This window comes from Ursus arctos, unplaced genomic scaffold (assembly GCF_023065955.2).
Source record: "Ursus arctos isolate Adak ecotype North America unplaced genomic scaffold, UrsArc2.0 scaffold_8, whole genome shotgun sequence".
Classification (NCBI taxonomy): domain Eukaryota; kingdom Metazoa; phylum Chordata; class Mammalia; order Carnivora; family Ursidae; genus Ursus; species Ursus arctos.
In genome coordinates this window covers 38,961,079-38,988,455 of record NW_026623100.1, presented here as the reverse complement: position 1 = coordinate 38,988,455, position 27,377 = coordinate 38,961,079, and the positions used below count along the sequence as shown (strand labels likewise).

General features: G+C 50.5%; 1 protein-coding gene across 1 annotated transcript in view; it reads right to left on the bottom strand.

Moving 5' to 3' along the window:
* The window catches only part of HK2 (hexokinase 2), a 61,060-nt gene that overhangs the window by 7,115 nt on the left and 26,568 nt on the right, over window positions 1-27,377 (bottom strand). Inside the window, exons 3-14 of the mRNA XM_026482059.4 lie at window positions 19,738-19,886; window positions 14,434-14,553; window positions 13,696-13,791; window positions 12,780-12,879; window positions 12,279-12,462; window positions 9,493-9,648; window positions 7,924-8,157; window positions 6,399-6,703; window positions 4,509-4,657; window positions 4,138-4,257; window positions 596-691; window positions 34-133 (exon numbers count right to left, since the gene is read on the bottom strand). Of these exons, the coding sequence (XP_026337844.1) occupies window positions 34-133; window positions 596-691; window positions 4,138-4,257; window positions 4,509-4,657; window positions 6,399-6,703; window positions 7,924-8,157; window positions 9,493-9,648; window positions 12,279-12,462; window positions 12,780-12,879; window positions 13,696-13,791; window positions 14,434-14,553; window positions 19,738-19,886 (1,809 nt within the window). The remainder of the gene's footprint in view (window positions 1-33; window positions 134-595; window positions 692-4,137; window positions 4,258-4,508; window positions 4,658-6,398; window positions 6,704-7,923; window positions 8,158-9,492; window positions 9,649-12,278; window positions 12,463-12,779; window positions 12,880-13,695; window positions 13,792-14,433; window positions 14,554-19,737; window positions 19,887-27,377) is intronic.

Sequence of the window (27,377 nt, the reverse complement as noted above, 5' to 3'; positions counted from 1 at the left end):
GTCACGACCCAGGAACGACAGCCGGGTCCTTACCAACGATGAGGCCAACTTCACAGTGAGGGTCTTCATAGCCACAGGTCATCATAGTCCCGACCGTGTCATTCACCACGGCAACCACGTCCAGGTCAAACTCCTGAGAGGGCAAAAGCAGATCCCCAGTCCACCAATGAGCCCCAACATTTTCCTGACACTTGCAAGGGAGATTTGTATGTATATAAAGTGTATTTTATACAGCATAGCTTATTCTGTCTTTTCATTCAGGTCCCCACTCAAACGTCACCTCCTCAGAGACGTTCCTGGTTGTGCAATTTAAGAGTGCCCTTCTGTAGCCCACTCACCCTGTCCTCACCTGACTTCCTTTTTCTTCCCAGCACGACAGCACCTGACATTAGCTCATGGGTTTGTTTATAGCACAGGGTGTGCTGTGGTCATTCTGGAATCCCCAGTGCCAGGAGCAGGGCTTGACACACAGGGGACACTCAATCATCACGGAAGGATCACGCTAATCTCCCCTTAGCCCATGCACCCGCACCCAACATTTGCCCACTTTGCGAACACTGGGCATTCCAGGCTTCATGCCGCGCGGCTGTCCCACCTCTCGCCGGTGGATGGCCTCCTTCAGCAGCGTGACCACGTCCTCTCCCTCGCAGCCCGATGCCTTGAAGCCTTTGGTCCACTTGAGGAGGATGCTCTAAAAACATCACACAGGAGCACAGAGGAGGACATCAGCGGAGGGCTCCCGCGTCACCCCGGCGGCCCGGCTGCGCCTCCAGTTCCCAACCTCACCACCAAGTCGTACGGTCCCCGTAATAACCACCCGTCTCTCCCACACGTGATGGAGCACCTACGAGGCACGCGTCCCGTCATTTAACCCCCACAGCAAACTGCTGACATCTTTACCATTATGATGCCCCTTTTCTAGGTAACTGCGGTGCTGGCGTGACCTGCCCAAGGCCTGAAGCTTGGAGGAGAGGGGCAGGACTCACCCCCAGGCCCGCCGATTCCACGGGCCCCTAAGTACCACAGCAGTGCCCCCGCCGGGGAGAAAAGTTCTATACACGGGTTTCTTTCACCAGGAAAAGCAGTTTGCTCTGTTCTGTCCTATATTTACATCAGAAGTCAGAGTATGTCTCTTAATTGTCAAACTCCAGTTGGGCATAACAAGTGCCCTGACGGTAGGTGGGTGACAGCTAGGCCTCACACCAGCCCAGGGAGGGAAGCGCTCTCATGTCCTCAGGGATGCCATAAGCCACTGTCTTTCATTTGGCCGTCTGCTGTGTCGAGCGGCCCCCAGGGGAAGAGAGAGATACGTGGTGGTTTTACACGCGGGAGAACTGTTTCGTGTACTGTCCCCTGGTCCCCCGTTGCTGCTGTAGCCCAGCAGGAAACAAGCAGCAAGGGCTCCTGGGCCCCTTCCTGAGAGGCCAGAATCCATAAGTGCTCACTATCCACCCACAGCCAGGTTTCTCCAGGCCTGGCCTGGCCTCGCCACGAGCTGGGCATTTTATGGCCCAGGTGGGTCTGGAATGACAAGTCAACCTGCATGTGTCACACTGTGCTCGGGTCCCAGGAGTTCTGGAAAAACAAGATATAATCCCAGCACTGTCCGGCTTTACACCCTAACAACGGTGAGCTCACCTCCGCCTAACGGTCTTGCTACAAATTAGCTTCACATCTGTAATGAAACTTTGTACTTTGGCACTTTCAAGTTTACAGAATGATCAGATGACATTATTTCAGGTGATCCTTACTAATAACACATGCAGAGGCCCCTGCCGCTGGGGAGACGTGCCCCAGGCCACCAGGTGGTAGAGGCAGCTTGAGGACTCTGGGCCTCGGCACCTCCTGATTTTCCACTCAATAGGATGATCTTAGCAGAGCAGAACCCGGCTTACAGACAGGCTGAATGACAGAGAGAACCCAGCTCCTGCTTTATCTGCTCCGAATTTTTACAATGCTAGACTATATACGTGGTCCCTACGGAGACTTAGAACATACAGAATGAAATCTAATATAATGACCTGGAATCTTACCATTCAGGTAAAAACAGTGAAGTGTTCTTGGGCCGCCTGATAAATACTTCAAGACAGATACATGTTGACATGAAAAGTAAGGTGTGTCTACTTAAAAATATTTCAGGGGGTAAAGCCTGGAAGTAAGTATACTGGAGTGCTATGTTCTCATCTTCTTATGAACTGAGGTTTTTACGGGTTTCTATATTGTAGAGACTATCTTTTTCTTAAAAAATTTGTGAGTCTTCCCATTGGTTTTTTTTCCCCCATCATTGAAATTTCTTCCAAAAAATACTAGCTGCTGATACGAGGCAGTGGAGGGCTCAGAATTTATTAACTATTTCCCAAGTGTTGAGCAATTGGCTTTGTTCATAATGTTTGCATTATGATAAGCTATGTTTCATTAAGTATCACATAAATATGTATCTGCATGTTCCCTTTGGTAAACTGACGCAAACGGAGAAGGCTTTGCAAGCCCAGTGCACGGACGCTGAGAAACATTATGTGTCGAGACAAAGGAATGAGAAAGGCTGGGAGAGGGAATCGGAGGAAGGTGGTCAAAGGTACCAGCTGCCAGTGATAAGGGAAGTGCGTGCTGTGGACGGAATGAAAACAGCGAACACTGCTGTGCAGTGTATTTGAAAATTGTGAAAGAGTAGATCCTCAGAGTTCTCATTACAAGGAAAAGAAAACCACTTTTTTCTTCTTTTTCTTGTTTTGTCTCTACAGGAGATGACAGATGCTAACTAAACTTATGGCGAGCAGTTCACAGTATATGTAAGTCACATCACTGTGCTGGGCTCCTGCAACTTCTCCAGCGTGCATGCTCCCAGCTCGATAAAACTGGGAAACAACAGAGAAGCGAAAAGCAGCACTGCCCTAGGGACAGCAACACATTGGGAAATACTGCATCAGGCCAGGTTCTTCATTGCAGGACACACCAAAACCTCCACTGAACTGGTGCACGGGATGAATTCAGCTCAGAGGGAAGAAGAGGAAACACAAAACTCAGCTGAGCAACATGAAGGCCGCTGTTCCGGGACCCTGTGGCCAAGACCGAGCTCCCTGTACCTGGGACGTTTCCCACCTCCATGCTCTCCTGCACACAGCCAGGCCTGCCTGCCCTCCTTCCCCATCCACTCCCTCTTTGGACTTGGAAGGTGATCCAAGTCTCCTTCACGCTCTCCGGGCGTGTGCTCAGGTGACATCACACTGCGCATCCTCGGGCCTCCGGTACGCCATCGGTGCCCCGTTCCCACCGGCAGCTCATGCCTTCCTGCGCCTGCTTCCTCACCACCAGCACAGTTCGTGTGTGAGTCCCTAAAGCAGGAGCCGTGCCCTGTGTGCCCTGGCCACTCTGGCCACCGCACACGGTGCATTTGTGAGCACGTGTACGCTTCTAGAGGACTGACGGAGACAGAGGAACAACTGCTCAGACAACAGCATCCGAACATCTCGTGGGCCGACTGTCAACCTAGGACAAGCCCAGGCATGGTACTCAGCTCCCTCCATTCTCAACACACCACGTGCGGAGTATCTGAGCACACCAGCTCTTCGCCACCTGCTCGCTCACGCAAGGCAAGAAGAAAAGGAACGAAAAGCAAAGCACGGGGCATCTAAACAACAGGAGATGAATGAAAATGTCCTGCAGAGCTGGTGAGCATCCCTGAGAACATGGGCTCAGATATCAGGAACTTGGGATTCAAATCTGGGCTTGGCTGCTCCCAAACCCTCTCATCTGGTGTGAGATACTTGCATCTCTGTACATTTTGTTTTCCTTTCTGCAAAATGGGTATACAAACACCTACCTACCTTATATGGTTGCTGTGAGGGTTAAATGAGGTAATACACATAGGAAGCCTGGCACAGAGCCTGGCATAAAGTGCTGTAAAAACGCTCACTGTTAATATTTTGATAAGCACCATCATCATCTTCCCAAAGATTGTGACCTACTTAACCTCCACCAGCTCCAACTGAATCACGCCCACCAACAGACCCCTCGTCACAACTGCTTATGAATGCCCTATCTTTTCCTTTTCTCAATTCAACTTTCTCCCTGCTCCAAACTCTGGCTGGGGCAGGGTCAGTAATGCCCACAGGCAAGCCCCGCAGGAGGCTCGGTTACCTCATCCAGGCTGTTCTGCTGGCAGGGGAAGGAGAAGGTGAAACCCAGGGGCAGGGACACGCCCTTCATGCCCATGTACTCAAGGAAGTCAGCGATGCACTGGACGATGTGGTCAAAGAGCTGTGGGGAGAAGTCAAGCTCTGAGGGAGGGGCCCAAGGCCAGGGCAGGCCGCCCCACGAGCAGGGCCTGGCTACGAGCTCGGGGGCTCCCCTCAGGAGAAACACACGCTCAGGCACAAACCCAGGGGAAGACCAGCCAGCCGGCCCACCCAGCCTCCCCTGGGACCACGGCTGAGCAGAGAAAGCACTGTCCTCCAGGGCGAGACATGGGTATCTATGGGGTCCCCTCCCAGAGGGCCACCTTGCCTCACCTCATCCCCTGTGCCGTGCATGACCTCCTGCGGGATAGAGTAGATCTTGTTGTGCATCTCCACTCCACGCCGCTTTCCGTTCCTCACGCGCACCAGCAGGACCCGGAAGTTGGTACCCCCAAGGTCCAAGGCCAGGAAGTCACCCTTCTCTGAAAAATAAACAAGCCCGGGAAGGTGATGTGCTGGAGTGTCACCACGTCAGCACTGCAGACAGTGACGGTCTAAAACCCTTTCCCCTAACGGAGGCCTCTCCTGGCAGCCCCTCAACACCCTCAGGGGAGAGGGACTGTGTGCTCCACTGAACAGGAAAGAAAGTAAGCCCTGCTGCTGCTGCTTAGTGGTCCTCCAATGAGTTCAGGGGGGCCCCGAAGTCACAATGAGCTCCCGGACACCAGAAATTGTGATACGTGATACTAAAAAATATCTACGGGTGCCTGGGTGGCTCAGTCGGTTAAGCGGCTGCCTTCGGCCCAGGTCATGACGCTGGGGTCCTGAGATCGAGTCCCGCAGTGTCAGGCTCCCTGCTCAGTGGGGAGCCTGCTTCTCCCTCTCCCTCTGCCCCTCCTCCCTGCCTGTGCTCTCTCTCACGTGCACGCGGTCAAATAAATAAAATCTTTAAAAAAAATCTAAACGTGTCGTTCATGCTAAATCAAAGGCCACCTTATCTTAGCTTCTAGAATACAGAAGAAACAGCAGAGTTCAACTCTTTAAAGGAAATCGAAGGGAAATCTTTTTACATGAGAAAACCCTCCTCTGTTGGGCAATCATAATGATGTGCTACGTGCCTCAAACACACTCCTCATGCAGCCCTCAGGCAGCCAAGAAGAGAAGGCACTGCCTTTCCGTCCGATGGAGGAGGGAGACCCGGCTGAGCCAGGCTGAGTCACTCCCTCAGGCCCACGGGTCAGGAGGGGGCAGAGCAGGCACCGTGGCCCGGTCTCTGCCTGGGCACCTGCACCAACTGCACGACCCTGGGCTGCTCAATGTTAGTTCTCTGCATTGGGAAGAGACCATCATTTCTTAATGTGCAAGACCCAGACCATGGGTCAGCAATCTCTCCCTGTAAAGGGTTGGGTGGTAAACTTTTTAGGTCTCGTGAGCCACAGTCCCTGCTGTAACCACACCGCTTTGTCATGGTAGCGCAAAGCGGCCATAACAATGCGTAGACAAATGGGCATGGCTGTGTGTTCACCAAACTTTATTTAAAGAAATAGGCAGTGGGCCAGATTTAGCTCGTATGCCTTAGCATGCAACCCCTGACCTAGGCTTACAAGAACTGGCCCTGGAACCAAAATCCCTGGGTTTGAATTCCAGCTCTGCTGTGTTCCAACCATGGGAACTTGGGCAGGTTTCTTCATTTCTCTGTGCATCAGTTTTATGACAAACACATTAGTTTTTTTTTTTGTTTTTTTTTTTTTTTTTTAAAGATTTTATTTATTTATGTGACAGAGAGACAGCCAGCGAGAGAGGGAACACAGCAGGGGGAGTGGGAGAGGAAGAAGCAGGCTCACAGCAGAGGAGCCCGATGTGGGACTCGATCCCGGCACGCCGGGATCACGCCCCGAGCCGAAGGCAGACGCTTTAACGACTGCGCTACCCAGGCGCCCCAACACATTAGTTTGTTAACAAAATTAATTACTAATCTGTTAACAGCTAAAGATTAAATGAATTCAATATGTGTAAAATGCCCACGGAAGCGTTTGACCCATAGCAGGCGTTCAGCTAAGTGTTTATCATTATGACTATTCAATTTGTAGCAGAGGAATGCCTTGGTCGAACTTCTTGAACACTAGAATTTCCTAGTACTGTAGTTGGAGAAACACGTGCTGGTCCCAAAACGCAATGCTAAGGCGAAGGGAGTCCTCCCGGGGCACCACGGCGGTCGCCTACCTGTGCCGTCAGGCGTGGCGCACACGTAGGTGGGCAGCATCTTGACGGGGGCAATGGCGTGAGTCTCCTTGCTCAGACCTCGCTCCATTTCCACGTTCATCCTCCTCTTGACCTCCAGCAGCTGCTCGCGGCTCAGCTTCAGAGACTCCAGGGTGTTCTGGCGGGCCCGGTGTTGGTCGGCCAGCCGGTAGGCCACCGCCGTCACCATGGCCGCCCCCTTGCCGCTGCCATCCTCGGAACGCAGGAAGCGGACGTCGCAGTCGGGCACCAGGCGCCGGACGGCCTTGTGAAGACGCTTGGCAAAGCTGCAGTTGCCGTGAGAGGGGAAGAGACGGGTGTCCACAGTGAGGGTCAAGGGTGCGAAGGGCTCACCGCCTCAGCCCAAGGCCGGGAGGCGCCCGCAGGAGCAGGTGCTGCCCTGAGCAGCCTCTCCCCCTCCCCCAAGTTAGCGGCCAACACTGTGCAAGCTCGGTCGTCCGTGACCACCCCGGCTGGGGAAGGGAAAGGGCCACCGTAGGAAAGCACTACCCACTGCACACGGTCATCCCCTTCCCACAGGCCACGGCTGCTCCACCCAATACATCAGCCCCGGAATCGGGGCATTCTGACACCGCTACGACCTGTGCTTCAGTGCTCACTTCATGAGATGCTGCCTGCGAACAACCCAAAACAGAAAAAGGAGAAGCCTTCTTCTGGACTTTGGTCTCTTTGGCCAATTTCTGCCAACAATCCAAAGGTGCCTGAACAGCTCAAGACAACAGGTATGTTCAGCAAGAAACTCTCAGGTGGTGGCTGCGCTGAGCCCCAGTCTCCGGGGCCTCACTGCTCCAAGTGTGGTCTGTGGGCAGCAGCTCCCCGGCGGCCCCCGGTACAGGGTCTCGGGCTGGACCCTCCTGAATCAGGATCTGCCTCTTAACAAGAACCCCAGGTGATTCACGCGCACGTTCAAAAACCTTCGGCATCAACCAATTCAGGTACTGAAGGCACATGGAACTGGTGCTCACATCCAGCGACAATGAGGTAAGTGGGCACGAAAGAGAGATCAGCCAGGTGCCAAGTGAAATTTGAGTATTTTGGCACTTAGGACCCAAGGGATCAAACATGGAGGGAAGTGCAGGATCGATTCAATGCCCAGGTCAGCCAGAGAGGCTGAGCCAGCTAGGATGTCCTCTGGCAGAGGACACAGCACTTGAACGGACCACCCAAACACATGAGAGTCAAGGAAGCAAGTACAGAGGAACCCTAACTCCTCAACAAGAGGGTGGCGGAGCCCTGTGGCCAGGAGAGCCTGGCTAGAGCTCCAGGCATCGGGAGCCCGCAGAACTCACCTCCACCCCCGCCAAGGACGCCACCCTCCCAACCCCCACATGCCCAGCTGGGAGCTCATCCTACAAAGCCCCTCAACGCCACGGTCCATCTCCACCGCCCCAGAATGCAACACAGAGTTGCCGTGGAGTCACTAGGGTCTCTCGCAGGCCTGTCAGGGGTCCCCGCGTGCTCTGGGGGTCTGGGCAGGCTGACTCACTGTGGGTGCTTCTTGTAGACAGAGCCATCCACCCCAATGGTGGAGCGCAGCCGCTCCTCGCCCTTGTTCTCCTTGATGCGCCGCAGCACGGCCGCCAGGGTGGCCGCGCACAGGCTGGCTGAGCGCGTAGACACGATCTGGCAGATCCGGTGAGTGGCCACGCAGTCCTCCTGTGTCGGGTCCATGCCCAGCCGCACCAGCACCTCACGCGCCTTCCGGGTGCCGTCCTTCTCCCTGGGAAAGAAAAGGACAGTGTGTGGGCACGTGTCCAACCCACTGCGGCCAGTGGGAGGGAGTGACAAAGAAACCACTCAGCTCCAGCAAACACCATCTCCCAGGGAGGACAGACACCCCCTCGTGGCTCTGCCCATCAATGGGAAGACAGAACAAGGGGAAAACACAACAGAGCCAACAGGAGGCTCCTCTCCCAGACACACACACACACACACACACACACACACACACACACACACACACTGCTCAGGTGCTTCCTTTTCCCAATGCGAAAAGCAGTATTTTTTATGCACATACTATGTAAGGACAAGGCGCTGTTCTTATGGCTTCACACACCAAGGGGGGGTGTGCGTGTGTGTGTGTATGAGAGAGAGAGAGAGAGAGAGAGAGAGAATGAGCTAGAGAGAGAGAGAGAGAGAGAGAACGAGCTATGTTTGCTTATCTAGGGGTAGAAGGAACAGTGTCCCTGCCACCAACCACCCAGCTGCGGAGCCCACCCCATTTTTTATGAAGCTGTCAGCTCATTGCCTTTCACGGGGGGCTGGCACTGCCTTAACCTACACTAGAGACCGTGCTAGTGTCCGCTGCCATGAACTGAGCAGTCTTCTTAGGGGAGCAAAGTGCCTCACAAGTATGTACCCTTCCATCCCCTCGGGGTTTAACAAGCAGGCACAATTCCCTCAAGCGTTTCCACTTGAGGTCACTGGAACAGTTTCACAGCTCCCTTTAGCACCCAATTCCCCTCCTCTCCGCCATCTGGTCTCTGAAACAACAGGGCCTCCTCAAGCAACAAGTGGAACTCTCAAAAACAGGAAACTGGTCCTAACTCTTTGGATACTGTTAATTGAAAAACAAAAGTCAGGCCATCTCACTCCCACCCATGCCACTCTCTGAAATGCAGGCCTCAGCTATACCTACTGGAACTAAATGGGTAAATCGTAGGGCCATCCAAAGACCTATTCTTCTGTTAGAGAAGCAGGGGTCAGGACAGAGCCCGTTTGGAGAATCACCAACAGAGAAGGAAATGTCAGAGCTTCAGGAGAAGGGAAAGAAGTAGATGGATGAGTCACCCAGGGGCCCACTGGAAGCCTCCGGCATTAAGCCAAGCCCCACTCCCACCCATGCAGCACCAGAAGCCACTTGGGTAGTGGACAAGGGTAGACACTATCTGAAAAGTTGAAGTCAAGCCAGAGGCCTGCCATGGCCCACGTCGTGCAAGACCCTCTTGCTGGCCAAATCTGAAGGGTCAAGGGCCAGTTCCCGTCCTCATTCCCCAACGGCCAGTCCACTCTTCCGGGGGAGACCCAGTGAACAGAGAGGGGCCTGGAAGCTTACCCTTCAATGTCTGAAACGTCTTTGGTCTCAAACTGGCCAGTGGTAAGGAGCCCTGGGCTGACCTTCCCCCCAAAGAGCAGCTCTTCCTTGGCCATCTTCACCAGGATAAGCCTCACCAGTTCTCCCATGTACATCCCACTGATCATCTTCTCAAATCTGCAGGGATACAGACCAAACAATGAAGAACAGTCCCTGCTATGCACAAACTCACAACTCGCCCGTGGAGGCAACATGCACGCACGGGAAGCTGGTGCACACTGCGGGGCTGACTTGTGTGGCATTGCTGAGACTAAGATGTGCAGAGACCTGACAGCTCGGGGGAGGCTACAGGGTCGGCGGCGTCTGCTCCATCTCTGCAGGCCGGTGGGCCTTCAACTCTGGAGGGGACGGGCCTTTAGCAGCCAAACTAAACATCCAAGGGATGCGGAACATTGTGGAACAGCCTGAATTCTAGGGAAAGTAAGTTACATATAGGGTAGTGACTTCTAAATTTGTTTTTTCTGTAGCAAGGAAATCCTTTTTTAAAATGAAACCTTATGAGGAACCTCAATATTTATACACAAGAGAAAGAGCCCAATATGCTCCAATTAGCAGCAGGGGCCCAGCAACATCTCACACTGCCCTCCCCTTGCAAGGTCATTTGTGGATTCCTAGAAGACAGGGTGAAAACAACCTGGGGGCGGGGGGGGGGGGGGAGATGGGATGAGAAGGGCAGGTTGGGACAGAGGAGAAGACGCTCTAAATGTCAGATGGTCGTGGGAATCTTGGAGTAGGACACGTTGGAAGTTTCTGAGCAGGCAGGTGACAAGATAAAGGCATGTTCTAGAAAGGGAGAGGGCTGCCCCCCAGAGAGCAATCAGCTAATTTATTTTTTCAACACTAGGTGATGCTGTTTTCTTTAGAAGCCAGTGTTTCTGGCTCAACCGGTGTGATAGGCGAAACCTCCCCCATTCTTTGTGGCAAAGAAGGCCCTTTCTTGGTATCAAAGGACCTGGGGCCTAGAAAGGAGGCCCCCCTAGGGCCAGCGGACACTACCTAGGCTGGGCTTCAGCGAAGAAACCCAGAGTGGGGGTGCTGAAGGGATTATGACGTCACCTGGTACAATCTATGAGAGAGGAAGCCAGGCCCTCAGGAAGTGACTCGCTGGAGACCCAGGGCTAGGTATGGCCAAACTAGAGCTAAGTGCAGAGCTGGCAAAACTGCTTGAGCAGAGGGTGCATTTAAAAGGTTCAAGCACCGGCACAGGCACGCTGTGTGGGGGGCAGCCTGGCTCTAACAGTAAGGGACTCGTGTGTCTGCCTCTAAACCTTCTCCAAAACAGCTAGTTTGATGGCAGATGGGGACGGGTCCCGTGGGGCTCCGAATCGTGGGTGACTTACAAAAGCTTTTATTCCCGTTGTTTTTTTTTAAATTAAACCTTTGTTTCAGTCAACAGTTAAAAAATATTTATTTAGAAATACATCAAGAGTGGGGAAAAAGTTCCTCCTGGAGCCCAATAATGACTTCAGGGCCACCACGGCTAACACTGTATAGTCTGTGTCCTCCCAGCCTTCGATTTGTCTAAGGCTGAGCCAGTGGTGTGTTGCCAGGGCCGGGCTGGCCATTCTGTCTTCAGATACTTTTAAGGGCATACAGCTCCTCTGAATGGCTTGGGTGTGCCTCATTCGTGGAGGCAGACCCTGAGCGAATGACTTTTCAGCCCCTAAGTTTTCAGAAGCCATGGCAGACACAGCTACAGTTTCCTATGAAAGTTACAAGTGGACTCGTGCTTCAATGTGTGGGAGAAGCTCGTGACTTAGATAAACCGTGCCTTGAGGAAGCAAGGACGCTCCCTGTAAAGAAAAAGACAGCCCACTGCTGAGCTGGCTTACAGAGCTGCGTTTTCCTCTCTGAGCAGAGATCTATGCCAGAAGCTTTCCTGCAACAGTCACAGCACCAAGAAGACAGAGGGGGCCTGAATTGCTCAAAACATGTTGCAACTGCCTTCGGAGCTTACAGCAATCCCTGTTTCAAGATCTTTAATATGGACATTGGGCCAATGTTGGTGTAATAATGACAGCGAAATAATGTTTTGTAACAGTCAAAAGTACCTAAAAGTCAAGTCTAGCTAGGCTGGAGAGTCTAACACTCAGGGCACAAAATGCGGGAGGCCCTCCTGGTCCAGTCCACCCAGGAACCCCGGCTGGGCCACAGGTCCGGGGAAGCGGCCAAGGAGGCTCCTAAACCAGCTCTTCCAGAGGCCGTGGGTCTGCCTCCAGCTGGGGCCAGCTCAGCTCACAGGCAGCTCTGCTAGAGGTCAGAGTCAGAGCCTCAGCCAGTGTGGAGGAGGCAAGTGTCACAGCCTCATCCTCTGAGCAGTGGCAGGGGTGCGAGCTACGAAGACAGCTTTCAGGGACCCTTAAGCTTGGCCATCCCAAGACGACTTTTCTTCTGTGTCTCACAAGCTGTTTCTACGAACAGCATACACATTGAAGGTGGAAGAAAGAGCAGAACCAACACTCAGGAAATGACCTTCTAAAATGATGGCTCTGAAGGACAGAGCCAAATTGTTACCTATAACCTGGTCTGTCCGCTTGTTTATTCGTGTTTAGAGCCCTCTCGGCAATTTACAGTCAAGAGCATGTGAGGAGCACACCGCTCCCACACCCGGGGGGGCCTGGGCAAACTTCCGGGGAACGTGAGACTATACAGCAGAAGTGAGAACCACCCCCCTGCCCCGGTCAGCCCCCGGCCCAGCTCCTGAGCCCACCCCCACGAGCCCGCCGCACACAGGGGTTGCTGCTCACAGTTGCTTCCCGGGGTTCAGGGAGCCCATGTCGATCTCCTGATCAAACTCGGTGCGGAAGTCATCGAGCGTGCCGTCGTCCCCGAAGGCCCCCCACTCCATATTGATACACATCCGCCCCTCGTCTCCCTCCACCATGTCAATGTGGCGCATCTCTTCCATGTAGCAGGCATTGCTGCCCGTGCCTGGCCAAAACAGGGGACTGCTCAGCACCCGCCTGCTCCAGCCTCTCCCCAGCCCCCGTCTGCCTCTCGCTCCAGCATCCTGAGACTGCCTAGAGAGGCCGGGATGCCTCAGTGCAGGCTCCTGGAGTGTCCCAGCATGATCCAATCCACAACCACCCCCAACCCGCAAGTTCTGGCTCAGCCCTCCAAAGGGACTGCACCATCATCTAATATGAAGTACAAAGAATTATCCAGGCCATGGAGCCCTCCTCCCTTTCCAGCCCACACCCCCATCCATTAGCCAGCACCGGCTCCCCACACCCAGTGTGTTCACTCACCTACAATGAGACCAATCTCGCAATTCTGGTCATCATAACCACAGGTCATCATGGTCCCAACTGTGTCATTCACCACGGCCACAATATCAATATCAAAGTCCTGCAGGGATAAAAGGGAGGTTCTGATCTTCACCATCACAGAAAGGTTACGGTTGTGAAGATGGAGAGAAAGAGCAGCAAGACACAGAGCTCAGGTGCATCGGGCTGCCCCCTTACTAACCCTACTTGGAGCCGAAGAAGGTTGGAGCTGGGAATTGGGTCCAGACCCAGTCCGACAGCAGTGACTCACTCCCCACCCTGCCTGTCTCCATGGAGGCCACCAGCCCTGCAGTCTAATTTATAATCACTGCATTCACAAGAGCCCATCTTGTCACTGCTATCCCCTTCTCCTTCTCTTTCTTCTTCTCTTCTTTCTCTCCTTCCCTATAACTCCTATGACCAGAACTTAATCTTGTTCTCTCTCTGCCCCATTCCATCCTGATGCCAACACCATCCCAACCTTCTTAGTTGAAAATGATAATCAGGTCTTCTTCAGGTTAAAGACTGAAGGGTTTTTCTTTTACCAAGGCAAGATTACTTATTCTTCATGCTTATCTGAAGACCCCAGAGACATCTACTTATATGTAAGATCATCAGTGTGGCAATCATTTCACAGTATACGGATACTAAGTCATTATGAGGTATGCCTTAAACTTAGCCATATGTCAACTATATCTCAATAAAATTGGAAAAAAATTTAATATTATTGGGTAAACCTAGCAGGGAAGGAAAAGAAAATTTCTCCTTAAGAACTACAAAAAGGTTCTCATGCTGATTTGAGGACAGACTGGGAAAGATTTCAGAGTAGACCCAAAGGAATGTAAAGGACCTACAGACCCCACACCCCTACCTCCCCATCCCTACCTCCCCTACTCACCCCTCTCCTCTGGATGGCCTTTCGGATCAGAGTAACCACGTCTTTGCCTTCCACACCACTGGACTTGAACCCCTTGGTCCAGGAGACCAGGAAACTCTGAAAAAAGGACCAAGGAAATGAACACTGATTCCTCACAAAACTCAGACCACACTATTCAAACAACCATTAGTAAGTGGAGACCTCTGTCACAGAGCTAAGCTAAACTATAACCGTGCTTAAATATTCATACTGCTTCCTGACTAGCCTAGGAAAGAGAAACTGGGGCCCCATCAAAGCCCCAGGAAGAAGATTAAATGAATGGTTCCTTCATGAGCTACTGCCCCCAAGAAGTGGAAAGAACAGGCTTTAGAAATGCCAAAATAAGAGACACATCATTAACTCCCCAGACATCTTTCTTCCAAGGAACTTCATCAGGATACTCTGTATCAAGGGAGTTCCTAAATTCCCATTCCTGGCTCCCTACAAGGGATGAGGATAATGTACAACATATGGGGGACTGCACATTGTCCTTTGAGGGACGGGGGATAGAGACTCTCCCCCCACTTCTGATACTTCTTCGCCATCCCCCCACACCTACACACACTCACTCACAAGGACAGAACTCTCAATACTCAACCTCGTCCATACAACCATCAGAGCCGCCTCTAAAACCACAGAAGCAGCTGGCTCAAAGTTCATCCCAGACCTCCCAGCCCAAAGATGAAGCAACAAAAAAAGTGTCTAAAGAACTCATCTTACCTCATCTAGTTTCGTTTGGACGCAGGGGAATGAGAAAGTAAAACCCAAGGGGAGCTTCTTGTCTTTGATTTGTAGCTTATCCATGAAGTTAGCCAGGCATTCCGCAATGTGGTCAAACAGCTAAGAGCACACAACACAGGAAAATGAGTGAGGAGGGAGAATAGCATGGAAATTAAGAGCATACCTAGACTTTGAGCTCAAGAAAGGAACTAGTTGAACGTGTGCAAGATATGTATCCCCTATGAAGTCTTAATTTTCTCATCTGTAAAATGGGGGTGATAACTATACCTGACCTCAGAGTTACCAAAAGGATTAAATGTGTCAATAAAATATAAGGGCTTAACAGTAGTTAGTACTTATTAAATACTGTCTTCCACTCAAACTATTTATCCAAACCACTGTCAAAATAACCCTGTGAGAGGCAGGAGAAATCATAGGAAAAGCTGATCAGAAAGTCATCACATACCCTGGGAACAGAACATCCCTTGGTGGCTCTGTCAGAACCCCCCCTTGACACGGGTGCACAGCTGACTGTGGGCAGCCCATCTCACTGCCAAGAAGTATTCTAGCATCCCTGTCTCTTGTGATTGGGGAGGGAGTGGAACATTCTCTGTTGGCATTCTCTGAATGAACTTAACAAAAATAAGTAACTCATATTTTTCCTCCATTCTGGAAAAGTAATTTCCCAGGAACATTTCAAAGAAGTTATTTTTGTTTTCTAGCTTCAAAATGAAACACCAAGTGAGTCTATGAAGAGCACTGAAGAATAGGGTTTTGTGGATGGGCAGCCTTACAATGTGACCATGCCAAGCAGGACCCACAGCTCCTAAGAAAAAGCTGTATTTACAACTATCCAGGCTTTCAATCAGTCCCAAGGCCCACAGTCCCATGGCTTCCTTCTTGCCCACTCAGCATTCTCAAAGAGAGGCAATGCTCCCCTCCAGATGCTTACAGGCTGAGGCCAGGGGCATTCTGTACAAAAAGTAAGCAGAGGCCAAAGAGACCAAGTAGATGCCAAGAGGCAGGTTGACCAGATGGCAAAATCTAAAAGCCAAGGGGAGTGGATGAGAATATATCTTTTCTTCTCCAGACAGAAGAAAAGGAAGATTCCACTAAACCAGGGGTTCCCGGGGGTTGTGGGTCCTGGACCAGCAACACCACCACCATCATGTTATAAATGTAAATTCTAGGGCCCAAATCCAAACCTGCTGAATCAGAAACTGTAGGGGAGGGGCCCTCCAGCTGATCCTGAAGCAGTACTTTAAGAACCACTGCACTAACCACAAAAAGTATTTTGATTTACAAAGTAACTGAGAGGTTGGAGGTGGGCAGAGTAGACTGAGAGGCCCACTGGCTCCCCAGATATCTAAGGTATGCTTCCTGGGAGCAATCCAGGAAGAGAAGGCCACCCCCATCTAGAAGGTGGCCAGCTCTAACAACTTCCTGCATTGATCTTATCCCTGTCTGGTCACATGCAAAATTAACCTCAGATGATGCTGAAACTCTCAAATCTCTGAACGAAAACATTCTCAAGAACAAAGACCGAGGAACAACAAGGCTCTCTCACAAAGAGGATCATCAATGCATAAGTGCCAGCTACCCTGGGTGGAAGCCAAGTATTTTAACACATACATAAGGTTTCTAGATAGATACTCAGTAAGTTCTATTCTTCTGTTGGGAAGTTGACCCGAGACAAAATTTACAGTATAATCAAATTCCTAGCACCCTCTTCCTGGTAGTCTAGTCAAAATGATCTTTAGTAAAAAATAGTGTTTATCCAAAAACAGGAAGTGGCAGAAGCTGTGCGAAGAGAGAAGGCCAATCATCAGGGATGAAGGGAGGGGGTGCTTAAGAAGGGGGAAAAGCAAAATGGTTGCCATCCTCCAGCCCCGATCCGCTGCTCCCTTTCCAACTGTGCTCCCACAAGGAGAGACAGTGAAGAGATACTAACTTACATACAGTAGCCACTAGCTGTAGTTATCTTAATCACTCAGAATCTTAAAAAATGTAATCGTCACTTCCTCAATCACACTAGCCGTATTTCAAGTGCTCGTTGCCACCGGTAGCTAGCTAGTGGCTAACGTATCTGCAACGGGCAGATACACCGCGAAGAGTTCTACTGGACAGTGCTCGGTTAGAAGAGCCTACATCTCTTTAAAAGCAGGGAAGAGGTGACCATCTGCTCCCTTAACTGGAAGACTATCTCTTTTTCTATTAGCTGATGATCTAAGGATAAGATACTGGGAGAAAGAGCTAACACCTTCCTGCCATAAAAAGGCTCAAAGGGCACCATTTTATGAGGTTGGAAAAGGTTTCCCTTTCCTTATTGGTCTGAGAATGCTCACTCCCCTTCCCACAAGATACACTTAAACATCTAATGTGGCCACTATTACAATCTGTAATTCACTGCTCTCAAGTGGAAGTTCGTGTGCTAAAAGACAGATTTTATCCAGGGACCCACACTGTCCAAGTTCACAGATCTTCAGAAATCTTTGCCAGTTTAGGGCTTGGTGATTTGGTCTTGGTCTTAACTAAAATTTATGTTTAAAATCCATTTGTTTTCCTCCAATTAAAAGATTGATACCTATGATCCAAAAGAAAAGGAAAATAAAGGGAAAAAAGCACCAGTAATTCCACCACTAAAATAGCCACTATAGAGGCGCCTGGGTGGCTCAGTAGGTTGGGCATCTGCCTTCGGCTCAGGTCATGATCTCCAAGTCCTGGGATCAAGCCCTGCATTGGGCTCCCTGCTCAGCACAGCGTCTGCTTCTCCTTCTCCCTCTGCCCCTCCACCCTGCTCATGCTCTCTCTCTCAAATAAATAAATAAAATCTTTAAAAAAAATTTTTTTTAATGGCCACTATAAATTTCTTCCAGTCTTTTGACCAACTGTTTTCTGCTTTTAAGCAGAGTATTCTTTCCCTTCCTTAGGGTGGAATAAACACCTGTATTTTCTTCTCGTTTTCTTTCATTCATTTTTATATAGCACTTTTGCATTTATTCAAAACTTTTAAAACATCACAATAACTTTATCGTTTCTTCCAGGTGGGTCTCATTTTTTTTTTTTTTTTTAATTTGGACTAAAACATTGTTTATGGATACTGGAGCTAGGTGACCACCCCAGAGAGCTAAAATCCCACAGTCTCAGGGATTTCACCTCCCTTGTTCAACCCCAGCATGAAAACAAGGAAAGCAGGTGTACCCTCAGCACTGTCCCCAGGGACAAATAAAGAGTCTAACAGCAGTCTCTCCCCCACACGTTCTCCTCGGGGTCTGAAATTTCCTTCTGGAGAGGGGGCCCAGTATGGTGGGAAGAACAGTACACCAGGAGTAAGAAGGCTCCACCCCTTCCAAACCCTAAGGCCTAAGAGGTGACCACACTGGGCATCTTACTGGATTTCGCGTCCTCTACTCGCTCTTTTACTGAATACATGCTGGAGAGAAAATCAGCGGGACTAGCCAGCACGCAAGCAGACAGTCATCCCCACAGCAGTGCCATCATCCGGGAATGTCCTCAGGGACCCCTACCCATGGACTGAGAAGCAGCTGAAGAAGGAGCTGGAAGAACATCCCAAGGAAAGTTTTTGCAGAGCAGCTGAAAGGGGAGACCTGTCTCCCTGGATACCCAAGAGCAGAGAACATGCTGGACCGGTGGCAATCACCCACCAACCGGCCAGATACTTCTGGTGTGGTTGCAGGAAGAGTCCCCTCTGTAGGACGGCTCTCCTGGGGGAACTCTTGAGAGGGAGAGCCCCCAAAAGGCCTGCCCCACAGGACTTCACGTGTGCCAGAGCACCAGCCCCTTCAGGGAGTGCCTACCACTCTGGAAGCAAGGGCAGGTAGTTGGGATCCAGGATCACCGTGTTGCCTAATGCCAGGAAGTACCACTCACAGGGACCACACCACACAGCCTACCAAGTGGACGGAGACGCCGAGAATTGTGCAAACACATCAATCTGGCTTTGTGCTGTGACTCTGGCCCTTCCCACCCCTATGATCTAAGGCCAAGTCATTCACTCAGCCTTTCAAAACCCAATTCGACATCTATAAAGTGAGATTAACAGAAGCACTCAGCCTCACAGGGCCTGTGTGAGGATAAGAAGAAGAAATGCATACAATATCCTTTGCTCAGCCTGTCACACAAATCATCATGTGTCAGCTCCTCTTGATGGTCCCTCATCCACTTCAACACAAGTATTACTTTCTGGGAGGGGTGGGCTGTGTGTCCGGGTGGTCCAGCTGTGCTGTAAGCCCAGGAGGGGCAAGGCCGGGACTTTGATTCCCATCAAGAACCATTGTCGCACGCACAGGAGAAGTTCAATACATGTCTGGAGATTATCACAGTGCAATTCCATCCTCTCCCCTTTTTTCTTGCCTATTACTGAGAGGATTCTTCCTTGGATTTCACATTTCTTCTCTATCCACTCCTTTTACCATATGGACGCTCTAGAAGCCACAGATATGGGGTGACTAAGCATGATTTGGGGCAATGAGGAAGCACACGGTGCCTGCTGCCATACCAGGTGGGACAGACACCCCAAAAATGAATTTTGATGTTTTCTCAATAGGCTTCCACCCCTGTGCACAAAACCTCTTCTGTTTTAGACAGGCAAGAAGAGAAAGAGCAAATAACCACAAAGATAAAGGGCCGAATTCCTTCTCCCTACGATGCTATGGTAACAAGTGTGAGACAAGGAAGGCTGTCGAATGATCACAGTGGTAGGCGGAAGTGTCAAACCACAATCATGTGTTCCGACTTGCTATTCAATGGCATTGCTCACAACCACAGGTGTCCAGTGGGGTGGATCCGGCAGGCTTTCATCAATGACCAGCCCGTGCAAGCAGACCTCAAAAGACAGGGCCAATCAAAACACCACCCACTGCGGCCCATCCAGACCCTGGGGTCTCACACACATGCTCCCCGCTCTCTGGTCTGTGTGCACCTCTCCTGATGGAGGTGCCTCACTCAAACTCCAGGCATAGAAAGGGATCACCAGGGGCGCCTGAGTAGCGCAGTCGTTAAGCGTCTGCCTTCGGCTCAGGGCGTGATCCCGGCATTCCGGGATAGAGTCCCACATCGGGCTCCTCCGCTAGAAGCCTGCTTCTTCCTCTCCCACTCCTCTGCTTGTATTCCCTCTCTCGCTGGCTGTCTCTCTGTCATATAAATAAATAAAATCACCAGGCAGGGAGAGGACAGAAAATCTGAGCCTCAGTCAGGGTCTCCTCCCTCCAGACCAGAGAAAGAGCAGCATCTGTGCCTGTGGGGCCCAGAGCCCCAGTGGCCACTCTGACAGGAGGGTCATACCTGGGTGCCGCTGCCCCGCATGAGGTCCTCGGGGATGGCATAGATCTGGTTCTCCATCTCCACCTTCTGGAGCCCATTGTCCGTTACTCTTACCCGAAGTACACGGAAGTTTGTCCCTCCGAGGTCCAGAGCCAGAAACTCTCCGTGTTCTGCAAAGGGACGAGACACCGCTATGAGTTCAGGAAAGGTAAAATCCTCACAGAGGCCAAGACTTAAAACCCATGAGTCCCTCCATAAACACTGGTCATCTCCCAGTGATGGGGTGGCCAGTGGGTCTTACTTTTTATCACACACATTTATGTATGGTCTGATTCTTTTTCTTCCGGCTAAGCACTTTTTATATTACTTTTAGAATTCACACAAACAATGACACAGTCTTACATCCAATTATGGGGTGCCCACCCCCTCACAAGAGCTAACAACTACTTCAGGGGTTTTTAGCCAAGTCCCCATCAAGCTCAAGGGCCCCACCAGGCCCTATCCCAGGAGTCCACGCCTCAGTTTTGTTCTTCATGCTCCCAGGACACCCAGCACACGGCTACAGGTCTGTGGGCCTCTGGGCTTTCCACCAAATTGTGGTCCCCATACTAAATTTACTTTTTAATGTCTGCATGCAATGATGGCAATGTCCTACGGCAGGATAAGAGGGTCATGTGATGAAGTGAATGGGGTCCAAATAGCTATAAATTAAGAGGCCTAGCAAACCAGCCAATCAGGTGCCCCCCAAAAGGATCCCAGGCTTATTAGAATGTGAGAGAATGCTGACCCAAAGGTATGCAAGACAAGAGTCAGGCCACTCAGCTGTTCCACTCAGACAGGCCAGAGCTGGGGTGGAGGGGGGACAGGGAGACTCCACCAGCACAAGTGGGTCAAGATCTTCAGGTGTCACCAGGAAGGCACAGTCCCTTCTCCTCAGGAAATAAGCAGTGTAGACAGGAAACATCCAGATTCTAGACAATAAAAGAGCTGGCTGCAGGGACATGCTCCATTGTATGGCACAGAATAAAAGTGCTGAAAAGGCGGAGAGGCCAGGCCAGGGCTGGGGGCTGGCGGGGCCGGCAAGGGCTGGGGGAGGTGGGCTCACCCCTCCACAGCCTCTCCCTACCAGCAATAGCTCCTCCAGTCTTCCACGGAACTGCCACACACCTTCTCAAAGGACACGGTGTTATTTCCTGGGGAATTCACTTATTGGCATGTTTGTCAACACTCAGCCCGTTTCCCACTGGGCGAGCGGCCACTGAGGTAAGGCAGCGTGGACCGGCGGGGCAGGGAAGCGCTTTGACCAAATGCTCCAACAAGGGTCCGCTCTGTGCCCAGCCACTGAGCAGCAGTAACTGTCCGGCCCTGAGGAAGAACACTTCCGCCCGGCTCCCTGAGGGCACTACCCCCAGCCTCTACAGTCAAAGGGGCAACTTGGGGAGGGGGCATCATCCAACCAAAGTTCTGCGGAACCCACTGCCACACAACCGCGGTCTGGTAGTGGCAACACACAGCCTGGCTCTGGAGCCCACGCTCCCTTTGTCAGGTATCTGGCCACGTTTTGGCCATGGCAAGTTCCTGAGGCTCGGCAGCCTCACCTCTGAAATGGGAACGTCATAACACAGGTGGTTGTTGTGAGGGGGAAAACGAGATAATGTGCTTCAACCACCCAACACGGGGCCAAGAACTTAGGACACACCCCATAAGTACTAGAAACGTTCCATCCAGCCATCCACACACGGCCCAGTCCCCACACTGGCGTCCTCTGGGCTCACTGTTGGGGCCACCTCTCAGACTGAAAAGCACAATCACTCTCACCAGCGGGGACTGAAGGAACCTGTCCAAGAAAAGCCACTGGCATCTACCCCAGTGACTTCAGGGTTCCTCCTCAGGGGCGCTGATTTCCCGTCCCCTCCCTGGCATCCGGACAGCCTCCCGACCCCACCAGCTACAGGTGTTCGACCGCTGGGGCAACCTCAGCCCCACCGGGGGTGGCTCTGCCCTTCTCGGGGCCATGGGCGACTTTTCCAGGCACTCCAGCTCTGAGCCTCCCCTGGTAGTGGGAACCCAGCCAGACTGCAGGAAAAGCTATGTGGTGGTTGTCATGGGGGATGAAAAGGAAAATCAACGACGAACTGCCTGCATCAGCACTCTGCAGCCCGGGACGCACGCAATGCGCTGAATCGGCGCCCACGGGGGTCATGATTCAAGGCCAGCCCGGCCTCCGTTCCCAGGAAGGAATGTCATCCCTTGCTTTCTTTTCAGACTCCGCAGGAACAGACATTCCTCTCGGCATCCCTCCTCCCCGGCACCCCCTTCTGCAAACACACAGGATCCCAGTTACCACAGCCTAGGGCTGGATTCCTTCCAGGGTCTCGTATCTCTGAGGCAGACCCAGCAACATGACTCCTAGAGCTAAATCCGAAGGTGAGCCCCCCTTGGGACAGTGGACAGACCGTTCTCCTGGTGCCCAACCCCCCACTGTGCATGAGAGGCCTCTGCAGAGCAGGGCTAAAGAGTTGGGCCTTCAGTGATGGGCATACAGGCTTTGATTTGAACTCTAACTCAGTGTCTTCACTACCTATGTGCCCTCTGAGCCTGTCACCTCCCCTGTAGAACACGGCCCATCATACTGACTTCTCACAGAGGTCATGAGGCTGACACGGAACACAGAACATATTATGTGTGAATACGTAGGCTCACAGTAAGTCGTCAATAAACGGCTACTGTCATCACCCTTCCTATTCCCCTTTGTTTGATCATGTAGTTCCTCCAATCCCCACCTACACCTACTAGTGGTGCAAGTCCTACCTCTACTGTGAACCTTCCAGGACATTCCAGAAGGCCAGGGCAGACAGCCGTGGGAGTATGTGATGGGGTGTGAAGGAGCATGACATCTACCGCCCAGGACTCTCAAACTGGACAGGTGCGAGCAAGGCTCTGGGGCAGGAAAACGTGCTTACATTGGGTTTCTCAAGAAAGTGCACAGCCATGTGACAAGAGGACCCAGTAAGTTCCAGAGAGCTCATTCTGCTGGATTATGGCTGCTGAGGCAACATATTAAGAAAACATCTCCTATTGCATTTGCTCATTGATGGTTCATTTGTTAAACAAAATGTCTGAGTACCAACCGATTTATAATACGAGACCTTCAGGTCAGAGGTAAGGTCTCTTTCATTGTTGAGCATGCTGCTACGCCTGGAAAGCAATTTAACTTTCTAACAGTAGTTAAAATACAAACATCTGATTTCTTAAAAAGCTCAGACAATACAAAAGTGGGAAAAATTAAAAGCAAACATCTCTCTTTTCTTCTCCACAGCCCAAAAGTAATCATTATTAATGTTTCTTGGGTGTCCTTAGGCACATTTATTTTGTAAAGACAGCAGAGGCTGTTAACAGACACGTTCAGAGAAAGGGGTTGGAATCACTGGTTCTAAGAATGTATGCTTATAATTTGGAAGACACTGCCTAAAAGTTCATGCCTAAAAGTTCTCAACAATATCCACACAAACCATCAGCTGAGTGGTTCTCACCAAGGTCTCGTGTTATGTGGCAATTAATCTTTGCCAACCTCCTTGGTCAAAGTGGCACCTCGTTTTTTAAACTGGGTTTCCTTCTATTGTGTAAGGTTACACATTTTGAATTGTTGACTGGTATTTTGAATTCCTCGTTCTGTGAACTTCCTAGTCACATCTTTTGCCTTTTTAAAAAATACATCCAGGGACGCCTGGGTGGCTCAGTCTGCTGCTCCCTCTGCCTGCTGCTCCCTGCTTGCGCTCTCTCTCTCTCTGACAAATAAAACCTTAGAAAAAAAAAATACATTCATTATTTTCTTAATAACCTAAAAGAGCTCTTTGCATATTAAAGAAAATAGTCTTATTGGTTGTATATTTACAATTATTTTTTCCAGTCAAATGTCTGTCTTTTCACTTTATTTGTGGTATTTTTGCCCTGCAGAAACATTTAATTTTTATGTTGTCAAAATATTTATGGTTTCTGGGTTTTATGTTATGTCTGTACAAATTCTAAAGATTATATGAGATTGCCACCTTTCCTAACTCTCCCCAATTCCTCCTGAATGTGGCCAGCACCACGCTAAAATGAAGGAAACGAAGTTTCAAATTCATCTTCTATTTTCTTTTTTGTTGTTTTTGTTTAAGCCCCCCCACCCCACCTCTTCCTCGAGGTAGGCACCCCACTAGGGGCACCCAGCTGCCTGCTTGCTGCACAGCAGCCATTTTGGGGTAAGTTGGCCCAGATGGGCAGACCCCTCCCTTCATAAAATTCAGCCATGGAGAATACAGGCTATCCATCCGGCTACCTCTCACATGCTAGGCAGGAGCTCTACCATTTGAGCTAATTCCCCAGCTCCCATTTTCTAGTTTTTTTAACAGGACGTTTTTTGGAAAACGAAGCCCAGAATGCTGTCTTCATCTCTCTTGTCCCTGGGACAGAGTTCAGACTTCATCACAGGCATCTGGATTACTGTGGTAATAAAACAAGGAAAGACAAAGGCAGGTGTGGGGGAGGTTTAGTTGATTGTGGGTCCAACACGTAGGTGTTTTTAATGGAAGAAAAACTAACATTTGTTAAGTGATGGTCACTTTGTTTATAAGCATTATCTCATCAATCTTCAGCAACCCAATGGGGCATCATAATACCAATTTTCCAGATGGAAAAAAAAAAAAAAAAAGACTCAGGTCCAGTAATCGAAACCAAGATTCAAATTCAGGTCTGGTTCTCCAGCAAAGTTTTCTACTGCCATGAGCAAGGAGGCTCCTCATGGGAAAGTTGTAAATCCTCAAATAAGGAATTCTTCATTAACAATGCCAAGAGCATAAAGCCCAGAGTCACCAGCAGCCTCCAAGCTGGCCTGGGTGGCAGAGGAAGTGACACTGTGGTTTAGAAGTTCAGTCATTTGGTTTAAGGTCATACAGGGGTAAATGACTTCTGGGTTTGAACACAAGTCCATCTGACTCCAAAGCAGGTGCCTGTCCCACTGCACCACACCCATGTGTCTTGTTCCTGGAAGCTGAGGAGGGCATGGCACAGAATCCAGAATGAGGCAAATAAGCCATAAAGTGGTGAAAAAGAAAGGAAAGACTCCCTTATCTTTATCAGTAACTGCAGTCCGTCCCTCCCTCCCCCAGGCCTACTTGATGGCCAAGTGCTCTCAGACATGAGTGGGTGGTGACAGACACCCATCCACTGGATGGAGGCGACATGCCCTTCTTCCCCAGGAGCCCAGGACCTTCTAAAGCTTGTTGATACAGTCTTTTTGGTAGCCACAAATCATTGCCATCTCACACAATCACACAGGACCTCTTTTTCCACCAAGCCCTCTCTGCCAAAGGTCCTCCTCATTAAAAGCATTCCCCCCAAAACCAGACAAGAGAAGGGGTACCAACCCTCTTCTACAAGAAAGCAAGGACTCAAATGCAGCACTGCCGGCCCACGGTTAAGAGAACTGGCAACAGGAGCATTAGGTCGTGCCACCCTCCATCAAATTGCCCAACAGTTAAGATCCAAGTTGTTCCGTCTGGCAGAGTGTGTTTGCTGACTCATTTCCCATCCTAGACTACCATTCTGCCCACTTTCAGTGAGGCTCTTATCAAATACATAAGGTCAGCAAGATAAAAGGGTTTCATTTTCTCCTGGGAACTCACCTGTCTCGGGGACAGGCTGAGGAGGACTAAAATGGCATTAGACTAGCCGCCTGAACATGACAGTCACCATCAGGTTAGTTGATGAGACATCAGTGATGGGTCTGAGCAGGCCGTAACTTCAGCATAGCTAATAAAGCAAGAATAAGTGGCCTGCACTTGGCAATGTCCAGGCAATTTTTGAGGTAGGAGAGGCAAGGGCCAGTTGGAGTTTCCAACAGGATCTATTTTCAATCATTAGGTACTTGCCATTAATTAAAATAGCTCACCACCTGTTCCTCCCATCAGGCACTTGGAGCACTGTGTCTACCAGTGCTCGGAGACTGACTGACCTGCAAACAGGTTGGGTTTGGGTTTGTATTTTGAAGCAGCAGAGCCCTTCGTCAAAGGCAACTATGTTCAGAAGGGGCAGCACCCTGCCTGTTCAAGGTTGGAGCCAGAGCCCGGCCCCCTCACCCCCAGGCTTTTTCAGGACAAGCTCTAGAAGCATCTTTTTGAACAAGAGGTTTTTACTCAGTGTTCCCGGAGTTCTGGGGACCCGTGCAGGTGGCAAGGCCTGATCTTCGCGGGTTAAGGAAGGCCAATTAAGGCACAACCTCACCTCCCACCTCCTCACTTCCAATTTTAATCTTTCCCCTACCGTTACTGTCTTAGATAATGGGGTTCCACATAAGATTTCATTTTGTTTAAAGTTGGGAATAGGGTCTACTACTTAAAAAAAGTTTTCAAAAATCACTATTTTAAGAGTCACAGAATCTATTCTAGGACCGCCAATGAAATACTTCTCATTCTGCAATCATCTATTTCCACACTGAGCACTGAACCTAGCACTAAAAGCTTCTCGGCTATGTGGTGCTGTATGCAGACCCAGTCCCTGACCAGACTGGTGAGAAAGGAAGCAGTTCAATGCACAGGGGCGAGTCCATGATAGAAGGAATGAATGACTGGTTTTGCTCGGACAAGGAAGGCTTCTAGCCAGATCTGAATGATGGTATAAAGTTGCCAGACAGGGAAAAGAACATATGTAAGGGTGTGGAAGTTCATGGCCTGTTCAGGGAATGGCACATCAGGAGTGACCGCAGCGTAGAACTCCTACAACACGGCTACATGCATGTAGCAAATGCCAACGCCAAGGACTTGGATTTGAAGCACAGAGTCAGCTTTGTTTTCAACAGGGCTTTAGTAGCACTGTGGACGACAGGTCTAGCGCCAGGGACGCTGGTGAGGAGGACGCTGCAAGATAGTCAGGCCAAGCAGTGATGAAGCCCTGGGTTCCAGGGCCATGTATGGTGGTAAACCACCCCAGTTTGCCCAAGACCGACATGGGACTTTCAGTGCTAAAACTGAGAGACTCCCAGGCACACCACACCAGGATGGTTGGTCACCCCAGGGCCATGTTAGATCCAACCATAAGGACATCACCTCTTATCACCTAATGCCAGAGGCATGCAGCCTTGAACTTTGAGGTAGGTCAAAGACACACATCCGTACTGTCACAATCAGTTTCTAAGTGGTCCTTTAATAATTCAATGCCCCCAAGGGCACTAGCTCCTGCCTGCCCTGCCACAGCAGGAACATTTCCAGGGGCCCCAGATGACTGCACTGAACATTCCAATCTTCCTCCCTGGAGTAGCTCTGGGTTGGAGACCTTGTTTATCTTTTAGTTTTCAAGTGCCTGCTAGCTAGCACACTGCAAGAGCGCATGAGACTGCTCTAAGATTATATGGGATGGACTCCAATTAAGAGGAATAAAAGGAGAGATCTCCAGGTCCTGGACAGGTAATCTAGCAAAACTACCTTTAGCAGACACAGGTTTTGAGGCACATATTCTCCATGTACCTGGAACCACCACGGCCACTACCACATCTGGTGGCCTTTTTTTAAGATCCAACATCCCAGCTACTTCATTAGAATACAATGCTGGTCTCCACTCAGTAGCTCAGAAATAAAGTAACTCCATGTCATTAAAGGTATCAAATCACAGTTAATGCTGGTGTC